The sequence below is a fragment of the Lynx rufus genome, unplaced genomic scaffold (assembly GCF_022079265.1).
Source record: "Lynx rufus isolate CCGP_SWC_20201006 ecotype Redwood Valley unplaced genomic scaffold, mLynRuf1.p SCAF_12, whole genome shotgun sequence".
Classification (NCBI taxonomy): domain Eukaryota; kingdom Metazoa; phylum Chordata; class Mammalia; order Carnivora; family Felidae; genus Lynx; species Lynx rufus.
The window spans coordinates 46,507,365-46,530,701 of NW_025814826.1; the positions used below are offsets into that span (position 1 = coordinate 46,507,365).

A 23,337-nucleotide genomic window follows, 5' to 3' on the forward strand; every position below is an offset into this window, starting at 1 on the left:
AAATACCTTTCTAGCTACCACATAATCATGTCCAGGTCACTGAACAGGAAATGCTTACTTGATACGTTATCATCCTCATCCATATCATCATGTGCAGGCTGTTCTGGCAACATCACACCTGCCTCAGACAGGGCAGGGGGATCGTCAAAGATACCACCATCATTATTACTTATAAGTTTGTCATCTGAAATAGGGAATGTAATTTAGTTATAACTTGAAAAAGAAATGCTAAAAGAATAGCTAATCACTAGGAAATACGATTATATGAAAATCAACCAAATTAAAAAACTTCAACTTCCATCTGTTTCTCTTCAAGGTAGCATACGAAAGTATAAAACCATATACAAAAAAATTTCTCATTCTTAATTTAGATTTTCTGGTTCATGTCTCTATTTAAAACATATTTACTTAATATAGATATCAAACACAAATAGAGAAGTTTTAAGAACTAGTAAACCTTAACACTCTGAGACAAGCACCTTTAAGAAAATCAGGTACATCATATTTTTAGGCTAGTTTCAGAGAACTTCAATGAAATCAAATGGTCACAATTCACACATCTGTACCCAAAGAGCTGCTTAAGGCATAAAATTAGTGATTGCTCTAAACCAAGACAACTGAACAAGGAAATGTTAAAATAACCACCTTGTTGTGACCTACCTAATATACCACCATCATTTCCTTCTCCAAAATTGTCATCCTTATATTGGTCTTCATATTCTAAATGGTTAATTTTCTCATTCAGATTGCTGGTGCTCTGTTCAGGCTCTAACAGGAGGTTAGAGGCGCTAGTGCTCACTAACATGTCGTCATCCTCAAAAGCGCTGCCTTCTCTCATTATCTCACGATCATCCATTCCAAAGTCGCCTGAACAAATTTTAGTGATAAGGTAAACAAAGTTACAAACATCACTGTTATAAAAGAAAGCACCTAACGATTTATGATAATTGTGATGCCACATCTACTTATGGAAGTCTTACTTGAGTATAAAACATCTAGTTTAAACTTTAAACCTTTAGCATTTATATTTCATAAACTGATTCTGGGGCATGACTAGCAAATTCAAAAGTAGGATCCATATTTACATCATTTTAAATATATCAGGTAAATTTAACTATGTATGTAGGTTAGGTCGCATAAATACTCAGATTTTGTTACAATGTGTTTTCATCAAGAAAATACTTCCGCTAACTTGTTTTAAACACTATTCAAAAAGAATAGTAGGTACATAATGAAATTGTTCCAAAGTGGTTAGTTTAAATGTATTACTTCAATATTCAAACTTTTCACACAGATCCATACATAGGTTCTATCACTGTGTATGGGGGGAAGGAGTAGACGAAATCAAGTTTGGTGCATAAATGGAAATGACGGTTCATATACTGGTAGGAAGGCAAATTCTTTTTTTGATGAAAATACAGGAGATAAAATTTTTTCTGTCATCATGAATGTGACATATGTCTGGGTTTTCTTTTTCAAATTGCTAGTAGTGCAACAACATAATTCTAACATTAGCTAGTGTCTAGTGATCTGTTTCTCTATTACCAAAATCATTTTCTTGTAGAATACTGATGTTCCCAACTTCTTCTCTCATGGTTATTTCTTCCACTCTACTCTGGTTCAGGCTGAACTGCTGGGCCACATCTATGTCACTTTAAAAGAATTTCAAATACATTTTAGTCTCAAGTCTTACCGTAATGCATATACATACATATATACATATACATATACATATATATATATATATATATATATATATATATATATATATAAAATCCTAATTCTCTCTATAAGGAAAAAACACGCACACAAGTTATCATGGTTTATAAGTCTTAATATAGAATACTAAATACAATTAAAGAATCTTTTTCAGTTTTTTTTTTTTAACGTTTATTCATTTTTGAGAGATGGAGAGAGACAGAGCATGAGTGGGGGAGGGGCAGAGAGAGAGGGAGACACAGAATCCGAAGCAGGCTCCAGGCTCTGAGCTGTCAGCACAGAGCCCGATGCGGGGCTCGAATCTGTGAACTGTGAGATCCCAACCTGAGCTAAAGTTGGGATGCTTAACTGACTGAGCCACCCAGGCACCCCTACAATTTAAGAATTTTAACAGTGATTTGGAATTTATTTTGTATGCTTATTTAAAAATCATAAGTGACCGGCAGGCAAAATAGAATATGCTGAAATCACTACATAAGGTAATAGAGTATACAGAGGAAAAACTTAGAAGTGCATGGTTTAGACAGGCATGAGTTTTCATCAGGGTTGTGAAACTTACAGGTGTTACGAACACTGAAGCTACCCAGCTTTTCTGAGACTTTCTTCTTCTAACAAATAATCTCTATTATTTAAAAAATATTAAATAAAAAACATGTAACATTAAACAATGTAGAATACCAGGAAAATTCAGAATGTAAATGCTTCAAAACAAAACATCCGTTTTTTTTTTTTTTTTTTTTTTTTTAGCAAATGTCAATAAAAACACAAGAGACTTCTGAAACATACCAACCAAATGCAGCTTACAGAATGTGTACAGACCCTAACTTAAACTGGGGGGAAAAAGGCCTATGTGTCAACGGGGGACATTTGAATGCTGACTGGATATCACATTAAAGAAATGTTGTATTTTTAAGATGGAATGTTGTTATGGATATATTTAGAAAATTCCTGGGGCGCCGGGGTAGCTCAGTCAGTTAAGTGTCCGACTTCGGCTCAGGTCATGATCTCACAGTTCGTGGGTTCAAGCCCCATGTCGGGCTCTGTGCTGACAGCTCAGAGCCTGGAGCCTCCTTCAGATTCTGTGTCTCCCTCCCTCTCTGCCTCTTCCCAATTTGGGCTCGCTCTCTCTCTCTCTCAAAATTAAATGTTAAAAAAAAAATTAAAAAAAAAAAAAAAAAAGAAAATTCCTTACCTCAAAAGAGACACATACTGAAGTATTTACAGAGAAAGGAAGATCTATATTCTTTAAAATAATCCAGTGTGCGTTGGAGGTTGAATTGGGGAAATACATATGAAATAAAACTGGTAACATATTCAAATTAAACAACAGTGCATGGGGTTCATTATACTAATCTAATTTTTGGCTGTTAAATTTCCATGATAAAAATTTTTTAAAAATGGAAGTTTAAGAGGAAAAAGAAAACAGGAAAGGAGCTAGATAGCACCTAGCATTATTTCACACACACACAAAAATAAATCAGGAGTCATAGATCATTTTACAAAGCAGAAAAATTTGTCAAAAAAAAAAAAAAATGGGGCGTAGCGTAAGAGTTTTCTGGTTGTCACTTGTGCTACTAAATCACATGGAAAGTTATAGGCACATTCCCTGTCATGGTAACAGCTGGATTTTGAGGACTCGAGAAAAGAGAAATATACTACAATATTATGCTAGAATGGTCATCTCTGTACAACTTTCTCAACTGGATGTTGTGACAATGACCCTTTCTTGCTCTTTAAGTTAGCTTGGCAAAGAGGATAACTATAGATGACTTTAATATATACCTCCAGAGAAAAATCATGAACCAATAGTTCATGTTTACTAATATCCTTATGTAAAGCACAAACCTGGGAAACTGTTTACACAAGCTTTGGCCTAAGCACATGTGAATTCTTCTATCTTAGCTTTGTTAAAGTTGACATCTGTACAGTTTTCTTACAGAAGAAACAATTCTAGGTTATATGTTTCATATTTATACTTTATCCTAATTGAAAGCTTATACATTTGAGACTCATGTTAATTTGGTGTCAAAACATTCCAAGGAAGGGGCGCTTGGGTGGCTCAGTCAGTTGAGCGTCCAACTTCAGCTCAGGTCATGATCTCAGTGTTGGTGGGTTCAAGCCCCGCGTTGGGCTCTGCACGGACAGCTCAGAGCCTGGAGCCTGCTTCCGATTCTGTAACCCCCTTTCTCTGCACCTCCCCCCTTGCACTGTGTGTGTCTGTCTCTTGAAAATAAATGTTAAAAAAAAAAAAACATTCCATGGAAAACTATACATTTGGAAACCAATAATGTTATTTGTAGACCAAGTCAACAATTAAAAGAGGGAGAGACATACTCTAAGTCAGGCAGTGGCTGATCAAAGTCATGAAATTCTTCAGGTAAGGTAATAGCATTGTAAGCAGCTTCTCGATTTTCTTCAGGTAGGTCAACAACACCTGGAAAGGAAATGGTAAGCTTGAAGGCCTGGTTATATCACAGGTTATCTAGGAATGAGAGAAGGTAAAGTCAGTATGATCTCCTAAGGTTATAGTCCTGGAAGATTGATAATGTATGCAAAGTACCACACCAAAGCTCAAGTACTTTTGTTTTTCTATACTCATACGCCAAATTACTTACTTTCCAAAAAAAGTCAAAGCACTAATAATGCATTAAGGTGGTTAAGTCTTGAAAAGGACATGACAAATAAATAACAGTTTTATTCATAAACATGTCATTTATGAAGAAGGGGAATGACTGGAAAGGAACACCCTAAATATCAAGAGGAGTTGGTTATTTTAGGGTAAGCGGGATTACATTATTTTGGTTTTCCTTATATTCTTCAGTGTATGCTAAAAACGCATTGCTTTAAATAAGAAAAAATAAAAAAGCATGGTTACTTAAGCAAAATGCAATTATCTACATGTTAGAAATCATTCAAGTACCATAGCCTCTACCTAAACAATTTGCTTTTAAATAAAATCTTAGATCTCAAAAATCACTGTTCATATGTTAAAATAAATTGAAGTAGTAAAACATAACTTCGGTAAAAACTACCATATAAGGCATCTCTTATTTTAATTAGAATAAAATTCCATCATTGTTTTAAAAATTATAAAATGACATATGAATTCAGATATCATAATTATTATCTATGCAGATGGAAATTTGGTTGCTAGAATCCAGTTTTAGAGCCAATCACTACCTAAAACAACAAAACACTATAAAGAATGTTTAATAAAAGTCTCAAGTTAAAAGTGAATTTTAAGAATATGCTAAAATTTGGGAAAAAAATTTTAAATCTTCAGATTTTCTTAAGTTACATTTAAAAAATTCATGTAACAATCAGCTTTCAACATTTCAACTCTGACTCAGTTCTATCTAAGATAATGAAAAGGCATTTAGAAAGGGGTGACTGCCATAATTCCATATGTACGACTGAAGTGGGTTTCTTCCCTTGAACCACTGCCTCTCCAAGCCTAGCCTTGTTTTTGAAAGGTTCCCCTGTATTAATATTAGAACAAAACAAGTGGAACTAGAATATAGGTTTTGCAATTTTTCATACTGCATGAGAAAATCCAAGGTTAAAAAAAAAAAAAAGTCAACAATACCTGGCCGAAAAGCCATCTTTATCTTAATGAATGCTTCATTACAGTCTGCAAGGAGATATTTGGCTTTTCTGTGATAGATTCGAACTACTCCCAGTAAGAGATGTCCTGATGTTCGGAGCGCCATCTTCACCTAGGAATAAAACATTAATATTAATCTAATTTACAAAGTTAATTTTTTTGGTTTTAAAGGTAATCATACTTCAAAGCTTGTATTCTGTGCAATTGATGGGCAGGTTTCACTTTCTCTCTTCATACTTTCAATCATTTATTTGAAGTTACCTTATAAATCACCTATAATTATTTTACTTGTGCCTTTACCTGTAAATTTCGAGTATCTGTATTGACCAGGACTAGACTAGCAGTAATTCATGAGTGAACACAGACACAAAGGTAGCTATGCAGCAGGTACCAAGGCATCCCACAGACTGACATCATAAGCACATTAAGGAATGTGTGGCGCTTTTGTTTGCCAATCCAGAGCCATTGCTCTTTGCTAGCTAGCTGAACTCTATTTTGTCCGGGGAGTGAATGTTCTCAGCCTTGAAGAACTGTCTCTTTCCTCTTTGCTAATGCTTTTTGAGTGGGCACATAACTCAGTTTAACCAACAAGAAAAAGTATAAAGTATGTCAGCTTCTGAGAGAGATTTTCCCAATAAGAAAAATAACACCTCTCTCTTTTTTCCCTCCTGTGTTGTGAGCAGTGGGGTTTGGACCTGCTTGTAGTCATGAGGCTGTAAGTACAAGAACAAGAAGCCAACAGGAGACTGGTGAGTCCTTAGATGAATGACATCACTGAATGAACTCAACTAAACCTGAATCTTCCTATCTCTAAACTTCTAATTAAGTGACTGTTAATTTCCTCACTGTTTAAGACCTTTTTCACGGAGTTTATCGGTTGACTGGAAGGCATAATAACAGTTGAAAGGTAATGGTAACCCATCTTTTTTTTTTTTTTGTTTACAAGAAAATACACTCTTCAGCCTGTGTTTTTTTTTTTTTTTCCCCTTTCAAGGTAGATCTCAATCAATGCTTGTGTGGGATGAGATGCAGTAGTTGGGAAAAGAAAGCGCAGTAAACACTCAACTAAACAGCATGATTCACAATTCCTCTAGCTAGAATATGGAAAAGTTTTTGAGAACAAGACAACATGAACTCAAACTTTCCCAGATTATTTTCCAAATCATACCATAGATCTCAAATTCTAAGGTAGCAAAGAAAGCTGTTAATCATTTGCTTCAAATATAATTAGTATGTTACTTATAAAATGTTACTTATAAAATGTTATGTTACTTATAAAATGAAACACTGTATTTCTCAGTTATATATGTACTGTCTATAGCAGCCTAGGATTCCATTTACAAGGACTCTCAGGCTCTGTCTTTATGGCAATTTCACATGACTTACAACATAAATTACGAAAGTTACTGCTATTCTTAGTATATCTAAAATTAAAAATTTGTGATCAAATCAGGACTTATCATCCTTGATATGAAAAGACCCAATTAAAACACTGTTCCTAATGGAAAGAAAGAATCTACTTTTATGATGTGGTTTTAGAAAATTTAATATTGACCGCACCTTTACCTAAGAAAGGAGGAAGGATTTAAAATTAAAACCCACTGCATGCCATTATCTTGTAAAGAATTGGAAACTTTTTAAAAAGGTGGTGTTTGGGCAAAAGATTTCTTTCTGGATGAGTTTGGTTCAGAGTTTAGCAAAGAAGTAGGTAATATGAAGTATGGCCCTTTTTGCTGCTGAGCTAGCCCATGTTATGAGTATAGATGTAATATGGAACACAGGTTATGTACCCAGGGAAAGCTCTACAGAGGCTACCAGTGGCTGTTCAAACAGAGGAGTATCGTGAGTGGGCAGAAGCCACACGGTTACAACTGAGCTGTATGTCTGACGCTTGTTCTAAAATCCCTCACAAGAACTGGACAAGAGCAAACAACAGACATTTTTGAGTTAGTACACCTGTGAAAATATATATTCTATCAAAATAAAACAAGATCAATCATAAAAACCCACTTAGACGGGTGCCTAAGTGGCTCAATCGGTTGAGCATCCAACTCCTGATTTTGACTCGGGTCATGATCTCACAGTTTGGTTCCTGAGGTTCATGAGTCAGAGGCCCACATCAGGCTCTGGGCTGACAGGGCTGAGCCTGCCCGGAATTCTCTCTCCTTTGCTCCGCCCCTCCCCCACTCACACATGCTCTCTCAAAATAAACATTGAAAAAAACCCACTTAGAAATGGTTTTTAAAGTAAGGTGTTCTTTCTCACACCCTCCACAGTTTTTTACATTATTCTTGAACTGTATGCCTTACTTTGTGGCAACTGCTACATACCTTCACATATCAGATTATCTTGTATTCTTTTGTAGTGTCCTTAAAGGCGTACAAAGTACTCTGCACATACTATGAAAAAATGTTACCCTTTTAAGCCAAATCACCCTCAATATTTGCTTATGGGTGTTAAAGATTAGTCACACATATCAATTTCAAGAAAAGAGCTCAACTTCTCCTTTTTCCATTCACTTCCCTCAGTAAGCACACCTATAAAAAGTAGAAAAGCTCATATTCTCATACAATTAGACCAGCAGTGCAAACTGGTACTATCTCCCCACAGAGCAAACTATTAATGCATATCAGAAATATACCACCTGGCCCATCATTTATCTTCCTAAACATCAACACTAAGGAAAAATTTACAGATGGGAACAAAAGATCAATGAAAATGCAAGACTGGTTTTGATGTATCCTAACCTCACATAGTAAACAATCTTGAGTCAAAAAAAAAGAGGGGGGCATCTGGGTGGCTCAGTCGGTTAAGCATCCAACTTCGGCTCAGGTCATGATCTCATGGTTTGTGAGTTCAAGCACCTTGTCTGGCTCTGTGCTAACACCTCAGAGCCTGGAGCCGGCTTCAGATTCTGTGTCTCCCTCTCTCTCTCTGCCCCTTCCAGGTTCATGTTTTCTCAAAAATGAACAACAACAACAACAAAAAGCCCACAGATGTGACCAAAAGATTTTGCAAGCAATGTTTATTCAATGGTTATTTTTTAAAAAGAGGAAAATAAACCTGTAGTCCTACCAAGCATAAAAATCTTTGTAATTTTAATGGTTGCACAGTACAGGACCAGTGGAATTAAAATTCAAAAAATTAGGAAAAATTATAGATTATCTAAAAAAGACACTGGTAAAATAAATCATGTATAATCGAAACAATGAATTACAGGTCTATAATCTTTTATGTTAAATCCTTGGGGCCAAAAGTGTTTTAGAATTAAGAGATTTTTTATTATTAAGGTAATACAGTGCATACGACATATATTAAGACATTCCCAGGATCATCTAATTCGAGCTGTTTCCAATAATCATTTACATTAGTTCTACAGTGAACATATGAATACACAAATGACCTGTTTCTATGTTTTGTATTTAAATTCTGTGGATAAGAGACCATGACACTATACAATGCAACCATGAAAAATGATGACAAAGTTATGAACAGAGCTTTTCCTGAATGTAGTCTTGTTATAAAACATATAATGCAGTTTGTGTATACATGCTTATGTGTAAAATATATGCACACATTTTAAATGCATACCAAAATACTAAAACTTTCTCTAGGTGGTAGGACTAGAGGTCACATATTTCCCTGTTAGTAAACTTTTCATTTTATAATTTTTCACTTTATATCTTAGAAATAATATGATAGAAATTTCCTTAAAACCAATAAATGCCACCAAATTTAACTCTAAAACCAGCCAAAATTCTATAGACAAGTGGAAACTCTGTAATTTAGCCCTCATTACACATATAAACTTTCACTTTTCTCTCCTAAAACATATCCTCTCCCACACGACTTTTCTGAACAAGTCTTTTCTAGATCCCAGCTTTATTCATCTCAGATCCCCTTGTTTCTTCAGCAATAAAGAACTACCCTTATTTATTTAACACATCATGGCAGCCAGCATCATCCAAACTGCCAATTCTAAGAGTAGCTCTCAATGCGGTCCAGACAGTTGTATCTGGACTATTTTCTCGACAGGACAACTAGAGCGCATACGGGTTAATACAAGGTCCACAAAAGGACCTTTAAAACACAGACGTAACGTGTGTGTGTGTGTGTGTGTGTTGTATCATATTTAAGGACTTTTCCTTTGAGATTAGTCCTTATACATTTTGAAGTCAACGTTATCTGTTTCTCAACAAAGTGTTAATGATGTTAATACACGTAACTGTGTATGTTGTAAAAGTCCTTTCTTGGCAACACAAAAAAACATGGATTATTTCTAGTTACACTGTTTGTGAAATCCAAGGGTAAAAATCACTGCCTCAGAACAGTTTCACAGGATGTTAATAAAAGCTCCTCTAGGAACAGAACCATAAACAAGGCAGATAAGGTAAGGACATTCATGAGGCTTCCATGCTAGTGGGAGACACACAATAATTAAATATTTAGGAGAAGAGCACAGCAAGTATAAAAGTTCTGAGACAGGGAAGAAGCTTGATATCTTTAAGAAACAGCAAGTAGGCCTGTGGAGCTGAGGAGGTACAAGAGTTATGGATACTATTTACTAGATGGCTACGATAATTAGATCTGATCCCTACAACAGTTTCTAATTAAAGGGTCCTTATTTTGAATATTTTATAAATTCCCAAATTAGAAACACCTATACACATGTTTAAGTACAAAAACATCTAGAAATATATTTGGCTAGTGCCTGATCTCACGCTGATCTACCATGAAAACAGGCAAATGAAAAGATCTGTGCACTTACAGAATTTTTAAAGGGAATAGCATACCAAACTGGAACTCTGGGTAATCTAGAAAGTTTTCTTTGCCTCCAAAGAAGACGTAAACCTAAAAAGCTGTTTTACAGAATTGTTTCACATATCAATAAACAATTGACAAAGTGAATAAAAATATCAACAACAAACATACCTTTGGTGAGATGATACTCTCCACACTGCTCTCTAAATTACACTCAAACACATGGGCTTTGGTTAGCTTCTTATCCCAATGGGCCGCTAGCCAAATTTTGGCCAGAGGCCCTCTCTTACTGAGGACAAAATGTGCGTAGAACATTGTTCCGGCTGATTATGAAACAGGAGGAAATCTGAAAGGGAAAAAAAGTTAATATAACTACCATATGAAAACAAACATTTATCAAGACATAGAAGAAATATGAAAATAAAAGTTTCCTATTCTTTTTAATATGGAATCATGAAAGGTGGAAGAAAGTACAGTATGCATTTATGAAAACAATCTACTGTGTTAGTTTTGAGAGGGCAAGAAAAAGACCCCAAAATAGCAGCTGAAGAGAAAAGGGACAAAAGAGTCAAATCATTTTCATACCCAAAATAAAAGGGCCATTTTTTTTTAAAGTAAAAATTGTCACCAGAAAACTCTTTTCCATTTTGAAGTTCCATCAAGTGTTCATTCCATTCCTACCCTGATCACTGACTGTGGAAAAGAGTCTGCCTCTGGCCAAAAAAAACAACAACAACAAAAAAATTCTTTATTGCAAGAAAAGTATATCTAAGAATACTCAGGAACAGATATTAAACAGTGTGTAAATTTCCATTTTTAGAACCCCATTAACAATGGATTCTCAGCTAGATGCTTTATAGGATAATTGCTACCTCATGACAAGTACTGTGCTAACAAGTATTTCATATTGTACCAGATAAAAGTAGGTGGGTTGGTCCACCTTTACAGGTGAGTAGTTTAGAAAAACTGAGGCTTAAAAAAGCATTATATATATAGTTTTTCCAACTCAAGAACTTGAAAAGCACTTGTCCAATTATAATTTAAACACTAACAGGACATTGTATCAGGACAATGATACAGCGTAACATTTATCTTATGACTGAAATAGTCTTAGTGGAAATACAAGTGCACATTTTTCTTTTAGCAAGCTATGTGTTGATATAGAAGGAAAAAAAAAGGCACCCTAAAAAATCCAGTTTATAGAGTACATTAACTATGTATGTTTCCTTCATTTCCTGTGTTGATATTTCCTTTATTTATTTACCCTTACATAGAAGATTAAAAAAATCTATTTCACCAGATGACTTTCTTTTTTTTAAAATGTCTACAACTACAATAAGATATACAAGTCATGTTTTTACAGAAATAAACTCAAGCACACCCATAGCACATGAAAAGTACATAAACATTTTTATAACATTTTTTCTCTTGAAATAATTATAGGTTCACAGGAGTCCCAGAAATAGTAGAGAGGTCCCACTTACCCTTTAACCAGTTTCCCCCAATGGTGACATCTCACATACAGTATCAAAACCAGGACACTGACATTGGTGCAAGTGTATGTATAGTTCTATGCCATTTTATCACATGTGCAGATTTGTGTAACCACCACTGCAAGTGAATAAGATACAAAACTAGTTCATCAACACAAAGCTCTTCCTCTCTATCCTTTTTAATTGTCACCCCCATTCCTTCCTCTCTACCATTCCTAAGTCCCAGCAACCACCACTCTTCTTCATCTCTAACTTGGTCATTTTGAGAAGGTCATATAAGTAGAATCATATAGTATGTTTTTTGGATTCAGCAGTCTAACACTCTTTTTGAGATCCACCCAAGTTGTTGCAAGCTATCAACAGTATGTTCCTTTTGATCACTGAGTAGCATTCCATGGGATAGAGAGGTACACCACTATTTGCTTTGTCAATCACCTATCGAAGGACATTTGGTTGTTTCCAGTTTGAGGCTGTTTCAAATAAAGCTGCTATAAACACCTGTGTATATAGACTTTTGGTGAACAGAGTTTTCATTTCTCTGGGGCAAAAGTCCTGAAGTATGATTGCTGGGTAGCACGACAAGTGTATGTTTATTTATTTTTTTCATGTTTATTTTGAGAGAGCACATGCATGTGCATGCAAGCGGGACATGGGCAGAGAGAGAAGGAGAGAGAGAATCCCAAGCAGGCTCCAGGATGTCAGCACAGAGCCCAATGTGGGGCTTGATCCCCGGAACTATGAGATCAATGACCTGAGCTGAAATCAAGAGTGGGATGCTGAACTGAGCCACCCAGGTGCCCCTGTATGTTTAGTTTCAAAAGAAACTTTAACATCATGCCTATAGAAATCCTTTTGAGTTTTTTTTATAGCCATTGACAAGATTTTTGTAACATTTCTTTGGAAAGGCAAAGGAACGAGAATAGCTAAAACTACTTTTTTAAAAAAGAATACAGTGGGATGAATTTGTCTAACCAATTTCGAGATTTACCTAACAGCTACAATAGTCAACATTGTGTGGCAGAAAACACACACACACACACACATATCAATGAAACAGGACAGAAACCCAGAAATAAATCCACATAAATAACTCCAACTGATTTTTCACAAAGATGAAGAAGCTTGACAAAGGGGAAAGGACAGTCTTTTCAGCAAATGGTGATTGGATATCATCCACAAAATATGAATCTTGATCCAAACCTCATGGATTATATAAACAGTAATTCAGGGGTGCCTGGGTGGCTCAGTTGGCTGAGGTCCAATGCTCGATTTTGGCTCAGGTCATGATCTCATGGTTTCATGGGTCTGACCCCCGCATTGGGCTCTGCACGTGACTGCAAGCTGGCTATGCAGAGCCTGCTTGGGATTCTCTAGACTCTCTCTCTGCCCCTGCTGTCCCTCTCAAAATAAGTAAGCTTAAAAAAAAAAAAAAAGTAATTTAAAATAAATCACAGGCTTAAATGTAAAACTATAAAATTTTTAGAAAAAACCGGAGGGGAAAACCTTTAGTACCTAAACCTTGGGAAGAATTTTTAGACAGGACACCAAAAACATGTCCCATAAAGGAAAAAAAGGCAATAAATTGGCCTTTATCAAATTAAGAAATTTTGTTATATAAAAGAGTTCACTGAGAATGCAAAGATACAAAATGGGGAAAAAATTGAAAATGACATATCTGACAGGAACCTAGATCCAGAATAAAGAATTCTAAAAACACAAGTAAAAAAATCTAATTAGAGAGGTGCCCGGGTGGCTCAGTCAGTTAAGTGTCTGACTCTTGGTTTCGGCTCAGGTCATGATCTCAGAGTTTCCTGAGTTGGAGCCCTGCATAGGCTCTGCACTGACACCCTGGAGCCTGCTTGAGATTCTCTCCCCCTCTCTTTGCCCCTCCCCCACTTGCACACGTGCATTCAAGCACTCTCTCTCAAAATAAACTTTAAAAAATCTAATTGGAAAATGGGCAAAAGAAATGAAGAGAAATTTCACAGAAAAGGATATACCAAAGGTAAATAAGAACAAGAAAAGATGTTCAACATCACCAGTCATTAAGAAAATGCAAATTTAGACCCACGAGATATTACTGCACATTATTAAAACGTAAAATAAAAAATAATGGCAACGTCAAAGGCGGGTGAGGATACAGAGAAGCTTCACTTCTTATACACTGCCAGTGGGAATGTAAAATTTAGAATTAGCTTAAAAAAAATATCCAGAGTAAGTTAACTCTAAACTTCCAAGTTTTTGCAGAGACTGTAAATTTTAAAATGAGAATCTGTAAATTTTATAATGAGAATTTTGCTTATTGTATTTTGAATTAACAACTGTATCCATTCTTTCCAGTGTTGTACAGGAAATATATATTAGTTAAACATATTATAGGCAAGACATTTCATGCCTGTCAAAAAAGTCTGAAAGGGTGGAGGGTGGTTGTGCAAGAGTAATTCAGTCAGGTTTGCCTCCTTTCCATTTTTCTATTACTTAATGGCAAAGGGTCCTGAAATTTTCAATCGTTGAACCAGATGTGTCCAGAGGATCATTATTAATTCACACTAGGAAAACTGTTTCAAAAGAAAACAAAAAACAAAAAACAAAAACAGGCTTCATCAACTGCCCAATGTTGTGAACTCTCTTAAATGTGACTAAGGAATGTGAAAAGTAGGAAGAATTCAGATTAAACACTCTACGACAGAATTAAACACTAACTCCTCAAGTGTATCTTATATCCTGCTCAGCAGTATTTTATATTTCCAAATATGCTTCCCATAATCAAAGAGAGCCTATGTTGCAAAGCAATGCTTTTACTTTAAGCCTTAATGTTTGTTAGCCTGAAAATTAAGCTGCCTCTACAGCGCTATAAATAAAGTCTACAGGATTTTGTAGAAATCCAATATGGCAATGTGTTCTTAGAAATACAGTTGCTGTCATACACAAGAAGTCCCAATTTTCACTATAGAAGATAGCTGTATTCCAAACAAATATCTCCTTAATATTTAGATTTTAGAATACCGCCTGCTGCATAACAACTACTAAATACATGCTTAATGAATAAGGAAATGAGATACACCAAGTGATCTCATAATTGACATATGTAAAAAATTCTGGAAATTTTAGAAATTAAAACTACTGGCACTTTTCAACAGGTGTCAGTAACTCATGGCCAGGACTTAAGCTGCTAGTCAGAGTACCATGCCTAAAATATCCCAGTTATGTGGAGGCAAAGATTCCTAAATAGATGCTTTCTTGGCATGGGATGGGGTAACTAAAGCAAAGTGGTGCGAAAGTTATTCTGGGAAACAATTAGCAAGAGGAAATCACCCTAATAACTACAGGACGTCTGAAGCACAGTGGTAGATCAACAACTGGCTTATATCTAAATAAAGTACAATCTTTTGAACAATCTTTTTTCTTAGTATTACCATACTTTAATTAAAAAAAAGTTGATTAATCTCTGTAAATGTTGAAAATTCTAAGTCTGTTAATCCTTTGTAAAAGATCTTAGCATAAAGCCTGTATTTGGTCTGAGAGGATAGCTTACACAATTTCAGGATTTCTCATTTTTTTCTAAAGCAGCAAACTTTTTTCAATATAGCCTAAAAAGTAATTTAAGTCTAAAGTGAAATGACAAATCAGTATTTTTGAACACATTTAGAAATGGAAAAAATGACAATTTATGATCTTACAAAAAAAGGCAAATTACAGCCTTGTTTCTACAATGTAGAAGCAATGTTTCTACCATGATATTAGTCATTACGATATTTCACTCATCTGTTAGAAAGCAGGGCAGGACAACAGTTGTATAAATTGGGATAACCTCTTTTAAGGGCAATTTGCCAACATCTTATGAAAATCTCAAACACTCGAAATAGAAACTGCACTTCCAGTAATAATGCCAATGGCATACCTTGAGATATATAATAACAACAAAAAATGTTAAAAAACTGATGTGTCCATCCTTTTAACGACAGTCATATGAGGTAAGCACCAGCCCATTTTACAGATGAGGAAACAGAGAAAATGGACAATGCCAAAGGTCATTAGCATTTAATGCAAGTGAAACTTGAATTTCAGAGCTCACACCTCTAACGCAACACTGTGTTGCCTTGCCAGCATGTCTTTTAACAGCAAAACATTAGAAATAATTTACCTGGCTGCTAATTAGTGACTTTTAACAAATTAATACAGCCATATAACAGAATTCCATGCAGACTTAAACAATGATATACATATATGTACTCTTTAAAGGAAGGCTCTCTCTGTAAGATATATTTAATGCACTTACATAAATTATCTGTGGTGTACAAATGAAACTGATGACACTGGTTACCTTTGGAAAGCGGGTCTGCTGGGAAAGTGACACCTATCTTTTTGTACTGTTCGACTTTAACTTGGAACACACACAAATATCACCCAAAGTAAAAACTATTATATTGTAAGTCAAGACACAATCCTGCTTTGCCATTAACTAACAAGCAGCTTAGTCTGTGTTGTTCATTTTCACAAACTATAAAAACCTGGAAGGTTGAAATTCAGTGATTTACTAACCTTGGAAAACATCTATACCTAAAACTCAGATAAGAATGTGATGATCTCTGGAGGTTTGGGGGCTGTCTCAGGAACAGAAGTTATTTCCAACCCTGCACACTAGAGCTCCCCACCCTTCTGCTACTAACATTCTTTGAACAACAATTTTACAATCAAAAGGTCCTAGATTCAAATTCAGCTCCCTCCTGAGTTGTTCTGTAATGGTTAAAAGTTATTTAACTGAGTCTTAGCTTTCACATCTATAAAATAAGGATGTTAACCAAAAAGGATTATGAGAATGAAACAGAACAGCAAACTAGCACAATCCTACCGGGATGTAAATAAACAGTAAATTTGAAAAAAATCTCACAGCAGAAAATAAAAAGCATGATCATGCCTAACAATCTGACATCACAACATTTAAACAAAATACACAAAACCTTTATTTCTTAAACATTAGAAATTTCCCTTCTGCACCAAACTATGAAAGATAAAATTTTTTCAGAATATTTGCCTTCCAATAAATAGAAATTCATCAGGAAAGAAATAATTTTAAGAATACTTTAAACCTACCACTCTAAGCGAAAAACAAGTGTAGAGTGTACTAATGTGTCGTCTTTATAAACAAAAAAGTTATTAAGGTTACTCTTTACCAATGTAATTCTGACTTGTTTATGAAAAGCACTATGTCCATTAGTTATGCACTGCTGTCACCTCAACAATTTACGAACTGTTAAATAATTTAATCACTGGTTACGGTATATGTCCTCATCAGTGTCTTTCTAAAAATAATTGTAAATTGCCTCCAACATTAAAAACAAAAATAAATTTAAAGATTCTACAACTTAGGAAAGCTTCTCCAGCCCGTCTCTAAAATTCTGCCGATTCACACAGCTCATTGGCATTTGCATTCATTTTTAAAAAGATTTTTTTTCTGGATTTCAGTGATGATTCTAAACAGCATTACGAGAGCAAATATTAAACTTCGCTTGCAAAGAAAGCTGAGACATAAGCCTTTACCAGAAATCATTAAAACACTAGCGCGGTTTTGCACCCTTAAGACAGCGTTACAATCATAGGGTGGGCAGACAAACCCTCCAGCGTTTCCTTTCAAATTTGAAAGAATGCCGCTAGGTCTGGCACCACAAGTAGATAGTGTCACCCCACTCTATCACAGCAGATCAATCGCGAAGACTTTCTCATAAAGGAGAAAGACACCAAGCATTTGTCAGAAACCACCTTCCCAAAGCGTCTCTATATCAATTACCAAAACACTCAATATCCCTAATCATTAGAAAAGTAAGGTGGGGGGGACCAATTATGCTAATTTCCTAAGAATCAGAAGCAACTTCCCTTGGTCTCGTTTTCTATTGGTCTGTCCAGTGTGTAATATTCCCAACGTAAAATATTTCCTTAAAAAAAGGGGAGGGGGAGCAGCAGCAATCCCTGGCGAGGGGCCCGTCGCCGTGCTACGGGTCCACAGCGCCCGCGAGGGCAGTGCCCGCACGTCTCCGACCCCCCGCACCCGAGCTCGGCAGACGGTTGCTGCCCCACCGAGCTGCCACCGCGGGCGCCGACCCGCCGCCGCCGCCGCCCGCCCCGCGTCCCGCGTCTTCCTAGACAGCCATTTTTGCCCGAGTAGGCGGCCCAGTCCCAGAGCGGGCTCGTTCAAACCTCCTCCTTTCCCTCCAGGACCCAAGGTTTCCTCTGCCTCCTCGGGGAGATGTGGCTCCCGAGGGACTGGAGGAGTAACGGCTTTTTCGGTCTTGGAACGGACCAGAACCAGTTGTTACCAGACAAGCGATAATGCGGGCCCAGGTTGCGCGGGTCCTGGCCGAGGGCGGGCCCGGGGAAAGCGGCCTGGGCAGGCGGCGCTGCCGTTCCAGGGCTCGGAGGGTGGCAGCACGGCCACCGTCCCGGGATACGGCGAGTGCTTTCCTCCCTCGCTCCCCCCCCACCCCCCCCTCCCCGAGCCCGGCTCCTAGACGGCAGGACGGCAGGGAAGGGGTAGGGGGAGGGAGCCGGAGGATAAGAGGGGCCGGCCGAGTATCTTACCTTGTACTCCGCCGGGAGCTGGGCGGGCTGGGTGGCCTGGGGAGGGGAAAAGGGTCGGGGGAGGGGGCGGGGAAAGGGGGGGGAGCCCCTGTGAGGTGTAGCTTCGGAGCAGCTCCCGCCGCCGCCACAGCCACCGCCTCCTTTCCGATTCACTCAAACAAACAAGATGGCTGCCGTTACGCCGCGGCTCTTCCTGCCGCCCAAATCCTCGGTTCAAATCGGCAGGATGTTTACGGTCAAAATGGTACATATGCGCCTGCGCAGCCAGCCTAGGACCCAGAAGGAGCGGACGCAGGCGCAGTGACCATTTCCTCCTCTTTGGACCCCGCCCTCTGGTTGTGCAGCCCCGAACTAAGCAGGCGCTAAGGTGATTTTCTGGCCAGTGTCTTCAAGGGTTGAGAACCTGGCAGATAGCGCACGCGCAGTGCTTGCCAGTGAAGTGAATCCCTGGCTTTTACCTTTATTCTTGCACTTGTTTTAGAGGGAAGAGCTATCGTTGTTTGCCACGACACAAAAACTCATTTTAATGGCTCTGTAGCGACGAAAGTAACATAAAACCCTTAAACAAGCTCCATAAAATCTAAGGGTTCAGTCAACCTAGATTTATAGATAGTTGGGGTACAACAGAGATAGAACCTGCCTCCATGAAGCTTTCAGTATAGCTAGGGAGGGATTTTTAAATTTTTAGACATGCCTGTGGCACAAAAAAAGTCAAATATACAAGGAGACCCAAAAGTAGGGCAGTTGGGAGTGGAAGAGAGGTCTTTCTTGAGGAATTTTGCAGCTGGGATGTGGAGGTTGAGTCCCAGGAAGAGAGAACAGCATGTACAAAAGTCCTGTGGCGGTAGAGAACAAACTAAGGACAGAAGAAAAAAAAAAGAAAGTCATGTATATGGACACTGATGGAGGATTCTGCATTTTAGAAAGACCATCCAGGCATATTGGAGAGGACTAGAGTAAATGACCAAGTGTAATTTGTGTTCGTTTGTGTGTGTGTGTTTTGTTTTGTTTTTAAGGAAATAAAACCAATAGGAAATGGTAACTGATTCCTTATGGAGTCGTGGTAGAGGGAGTTGCAAAGATGATTCCTCTGGTTTGGAACTTATAAGGATTATATGGTCTAGACTGGGTAGCCATACACTGACATAGAGCAGATGGAGGAAGGTTATATAAAGGTTAGTTTTGTTCTGTTTTTGTTGTCCATTTCACCAAGTTTCTTTTCTCTCATTGGCTTCTTTAACTGGTCTCTCCACTTCCACTCTCGTTCTTCAATTAATCAATTCCTTGCAATGCAGCCAAAAGAACCTTTGCAAAACACATGTGTGAACAGTCCCCTCCCCTTTAAAAACTCTTCCATAGCTTTTAGGCTATTAGCCACAATACTTGATGTAGCCCCTGTCTCCTGCTCCAGCTTCCTCGCTGCACCACCCCTGCGCCCCTGCACTGTGCTCCAGTCACTCCACTTTTAAAATCATCAAATGCACTATGAGTACTCCTGCCTCAAGAATTTTGCACTGGCTGTTCCTTGTGCTTAGAATAGTCTTGTATTTCCACCCCCCCACCCCCAGTCTTTTTTTAATGTTTATTTAGTTAAACAGTGCTGTCAGCACAGAGCCAGACATGGGGCTCGAACTCACAAACCATGAGACCATGCCCTTAGTCTAATTCTTAATCTTCCACAATCTTAGTTCCACAGTTATTTCCTCAAGAGAATCTACCCTGATCTTCTGTATTACTTAGGGTAATGTTATTACTGTAAAATAAATCCCCTCCCTGCCCCAAATTTGAGGGCTTTACAAAATGGCCCTACCAATTACCGCCTGTATGGGGATAATTTTCACGATTGTTGAAAGAATTAAATGAGATCATATATTCAAAGTATGTAGCATAATGCTTGGAACTGAGTTATTACTCAATAAATTGTGGCCATTCTTGTTCCTTCTTTCTGAGCAATGAAATAGCAAGGTATGGCAAATATTTATCAGATACTCAAGTTTTAAGAACACTGAAAATACCTGGATACTCTTAAATGTCCCTCTTAACTATACTCTATGTCCATCTTGTAATCCATATATGAAAATGTCTTTCTCTCTCCCCCTCTCCCCTTCTCTTCTCTCACTTTTCTTCCGCTCCCACTTTCCCTCCAGTACTGAATTGCCAACGTACTATCACTTCTTTCCTTTTGAACCATTTTTATACTCATTAGATCTCCACCGAAGCCCACCTTCCCTTTCACGGATTTTTATATAGTTTCTTCACATACAGCCCTGGTCACCTAAATCTGCTGAATTTGATTCTTTTGACCAAGGTTTATGTTCTGTTATGGCTTAAAGTCCCATCCTATCGACATATTCATTGATCTCCTTGTACCAGAATGTCACGTTAACTTTTCTTGTTATAGAATTTAGCTGCAGTCACTATCTCCTTTACCGGGCAATACTTATTTGATGATTCTGCATGTTAATTTTAATAACTGTAGATTTGTTTGACTGAAACCATGACAGGACCAATTTAAATTGGCTTTCATCTTCTTTGGTTGAAAATATCCTGTTTTCCTTTTCTGATTATTCAGTTGATGACTTGTGTGATTTGGGACAACCAGTGTCTGAAGAACTGGAGGCTGCCACTGTTCTGCATATGTTTATGAAAGCAGCTGTGTTTCTTATTTCACAATGACATGCACACACACATGCATACACACACAACTGAGACTTAATGTGAAACAAAAATGGTTACAGAGAAAAATTACCAACTGACTGGTAATTATTTAAGATTTACACACAATTTTGTAGACTTATTCCTTTGAGTTGCCAAATTTTAAAAGGAGGGTTATTTTATAATATAAAAAATATATATGGTAAGTAGGAGGCATTCGATTAGGAGAGATATAAGGCAAATGGATAGATGTTCAGGAGTATTTCAATGTTAGTAATGGGTGAGTATTGAGCATGTGGCACCAGAATTTTTAAAAATTTTATTTAAATAAAAAATCAAAGTATAAAATATTTGTTGCATGAAACTTCTAAACTTTATTTAAGAAAATCTAGAGTGAATAGTGTCGTTAAGATTCTGGACTAAGCAGAGAAATGGACAGAAAATAACTGGGAAAACAATTGTATATTCTGGCTTTTCCTCTAATGTCAACAATATCCATTTTATCTTTAAAAGGGACTGGAGGGGCACCTGGGTGGCACAGTTGGTTAAGTGTCTGCCTCTTGATCTTGGCTCAGGTCAGGATCACTTGGTTTGTGAATTTGAGCCCTGCCTCCAGTTCTGTGCTAATGGTGCGGAGCCTGCTTGGGATTCTGTCTTTCCTCTCTACCCTTTTCCCACTGTGTGTGCATGCTCTCTTTCTCCCTCTCTCTCAAAATAAATAAGCTTAAAAACATTTAAAAATAGAAGGGACTTTAATATTTTGATCAAAGCAGGAATGCATTTTAAGGACAACCATAGTCAAAAATATTATAAAGAGACATAGAAATTATATAAGAAGACATAAGAAATTATATAAGATTGAGGACAAAACATGGAAATATTAATTCTTAATGTGCTGAGGTATTAAGTAAATGACTGGGTAATGGGGTGTGTGTGAGAGAGAGCTTTGTGAGCCACAGAAATGGTAGATTTCATTCACAGCCCCATGCTTTGAGCATATGGGTTTGAGTCAGTATCGTACACTGGAGAGGGGCTGCAAATCTCTCTGTCCAAGTGTACAAAAGGTCTGATCAGACAGGTAGGGGTCAGCAAAGAAAAATCACCAGAGGCCAGAGCAGGCCCAGGGATCCTGTAGGTCTGTGGGCCAGGTGAGACTGTGAGTTTGTCAAGAACTGAGGTTGAGACTAGGTGAAGCTGCAAAAGCAGAAGCTGGGTAGGGGCCTATGTTAATCACTTGGACTTGTCTCAGAAACTTTCATCATACTAACTGCATTTCAATGCTGAGAGCAATTTTAACCCTTTAGCTGGGGATTTTTGTCAGTGACTATTTTAATGCATTTCTTCTGTCTTCAAGCCCATCATCTCTTCTGTGCATTGTGCTGCACCTTTGAGAATAATGGGTATTTATCCAAAAGTAGATGGATAGTGTTTCTTCTGAACCTCTCTAATCATTGCAGAATGTGGGCATTTGTGTTGTTGTAACACGATATACTTTGTTCCTTTCATTTAGCAAAACTGCTTACTAAAAATAATAGGGCAAACTGGAAGAAAATTAAGCTGGGTAGGTCCCTTAACTCCTATACAACTATCGAAAATGTTAACATCTTAATGAAAAATCCTTGCAAACTTAAAAAAGACATACTAAGTTACCATTCATCAAAGACGTAACATAGTAAATGGAGTACTTTTCCTAAAAAGAAGGGGAAGGTGACTTGATGGAAGGGGTGAAAGGGAAGGTGGGAGCTGCTAAGTTAAGAGGCAAGGACAAAATGCACAGAGATAAAGGAAACTCCAGCAGTAAGCACTTTAGAGACACAGCATGTGGCTAAACTGAGCCAAGTACTGACTTGAAGTGATTGGGAGTGATGTACAGTCTTGTGCTTTCTGTGGCTAGGTGCTCAACTGTGTTAATTGCTTTGCATTAACTTGATGGGGGCAAAAAGTTAATGTGCTGGGGAAAGGAATCATATTTGAACTAATGTAATTTCCATGTTATTTGGAAATTATTCCCCTATCTGCTAATCCTATGTGAGGAATTAACATTATTATATAAACTCACACTAAAATATAACTGACTGAAATTCTTTCCCTAAAGAATAAAGGCAAACTTTATTATCAGTGAGGTCTGATATATTTATGGCAGAATGGCAGGGAATGAGGCTTGTCCAACTTTAATCGATTTACAGCTCAGGAACTTGTTAAATTGCAGATTTGCATTTGGCAGTTTAGGGTGGGGTCCAAAAATTCTATTTTTTGTTTGTTTGCTTTTTTTTTTTTTTTTGGCGGCGGAGGGGGGGGGGCAAGATTCCAGGTAATTCCGAGGCTGCTGGTACACGAACCATATCAAGGAGCAAAGATTTTTACAGAACAGACTTTGGAACCAGGTAGACCTTGGTTTATATCATGGCTTTTCCATAGCTGTGTGACCTTCAGCAAGTTGCTCAACTTCTCTGAAACTCAGTTTTCTTATCTGTAAAATTAGGCTAAATAGTATCTACAGCCTCATGGCTGTGGTGTTCATTGCTCAAG

The 23,337-nt window shown here is 37.4% G+C and overlaps 1 protein-coding gene across 2 annotated transcripts in view; it reads right to left on the reverse strand.

Moving 5' to 3' along the window:
* RAD21 (RAD21 cohesin complex component) overlaps nucleotides 1-18,330 on the reverse strand; it is a 30,004-nt gene extending 11,674 nt beyond the window's left edge. The window contains exons 1-8 of one of the 2 annotated variants that reach the window (XM_047074127.1): nucleotides 18,154-18,330; nucleotides 11,569-11,695; nucleotides 10,256-10,430; nucleotides 5,306-5,435; nucleotides 4,054-4,153; nucleotides 1,546-1,652; nucleotides 661-867; nucleotides 59-184 (exon numbers count right to left, since the gene is read on the reverse strand). In XM_047074127.1, the coding sequence (XP_046930083.1) occupies nucleotides 59-184; nucleotides 661-867; nucleotides 1,546-1,652; nucleotides 4,054-4,153; nucleotides 5,306-5,435; nucleotides 10,256-10,399 (814 nt within the window). In that variant the 5' untranslated portion in view covers nucleotides 10,400-10,430; nucleotides 11,569-11,695; nucleotides 18,154-18,330. The remainder of the gene's footprint in view (nucleotides 1-58; nucleotides 185-660; nucleotides 868-1,545; nucleotides 1,653-4,053; nucleotides 4,154-5,305; nucleotides 5,436-10,255; nucleotides 10,431-11,568; nucleotides 11,696-18,153) is intronic. The other variant, XM_047074126.1, reaches the window with a different exon arrangement.
* Nucleotides 18,331-23,337: the final 5,007 nt, after the last annotated feature.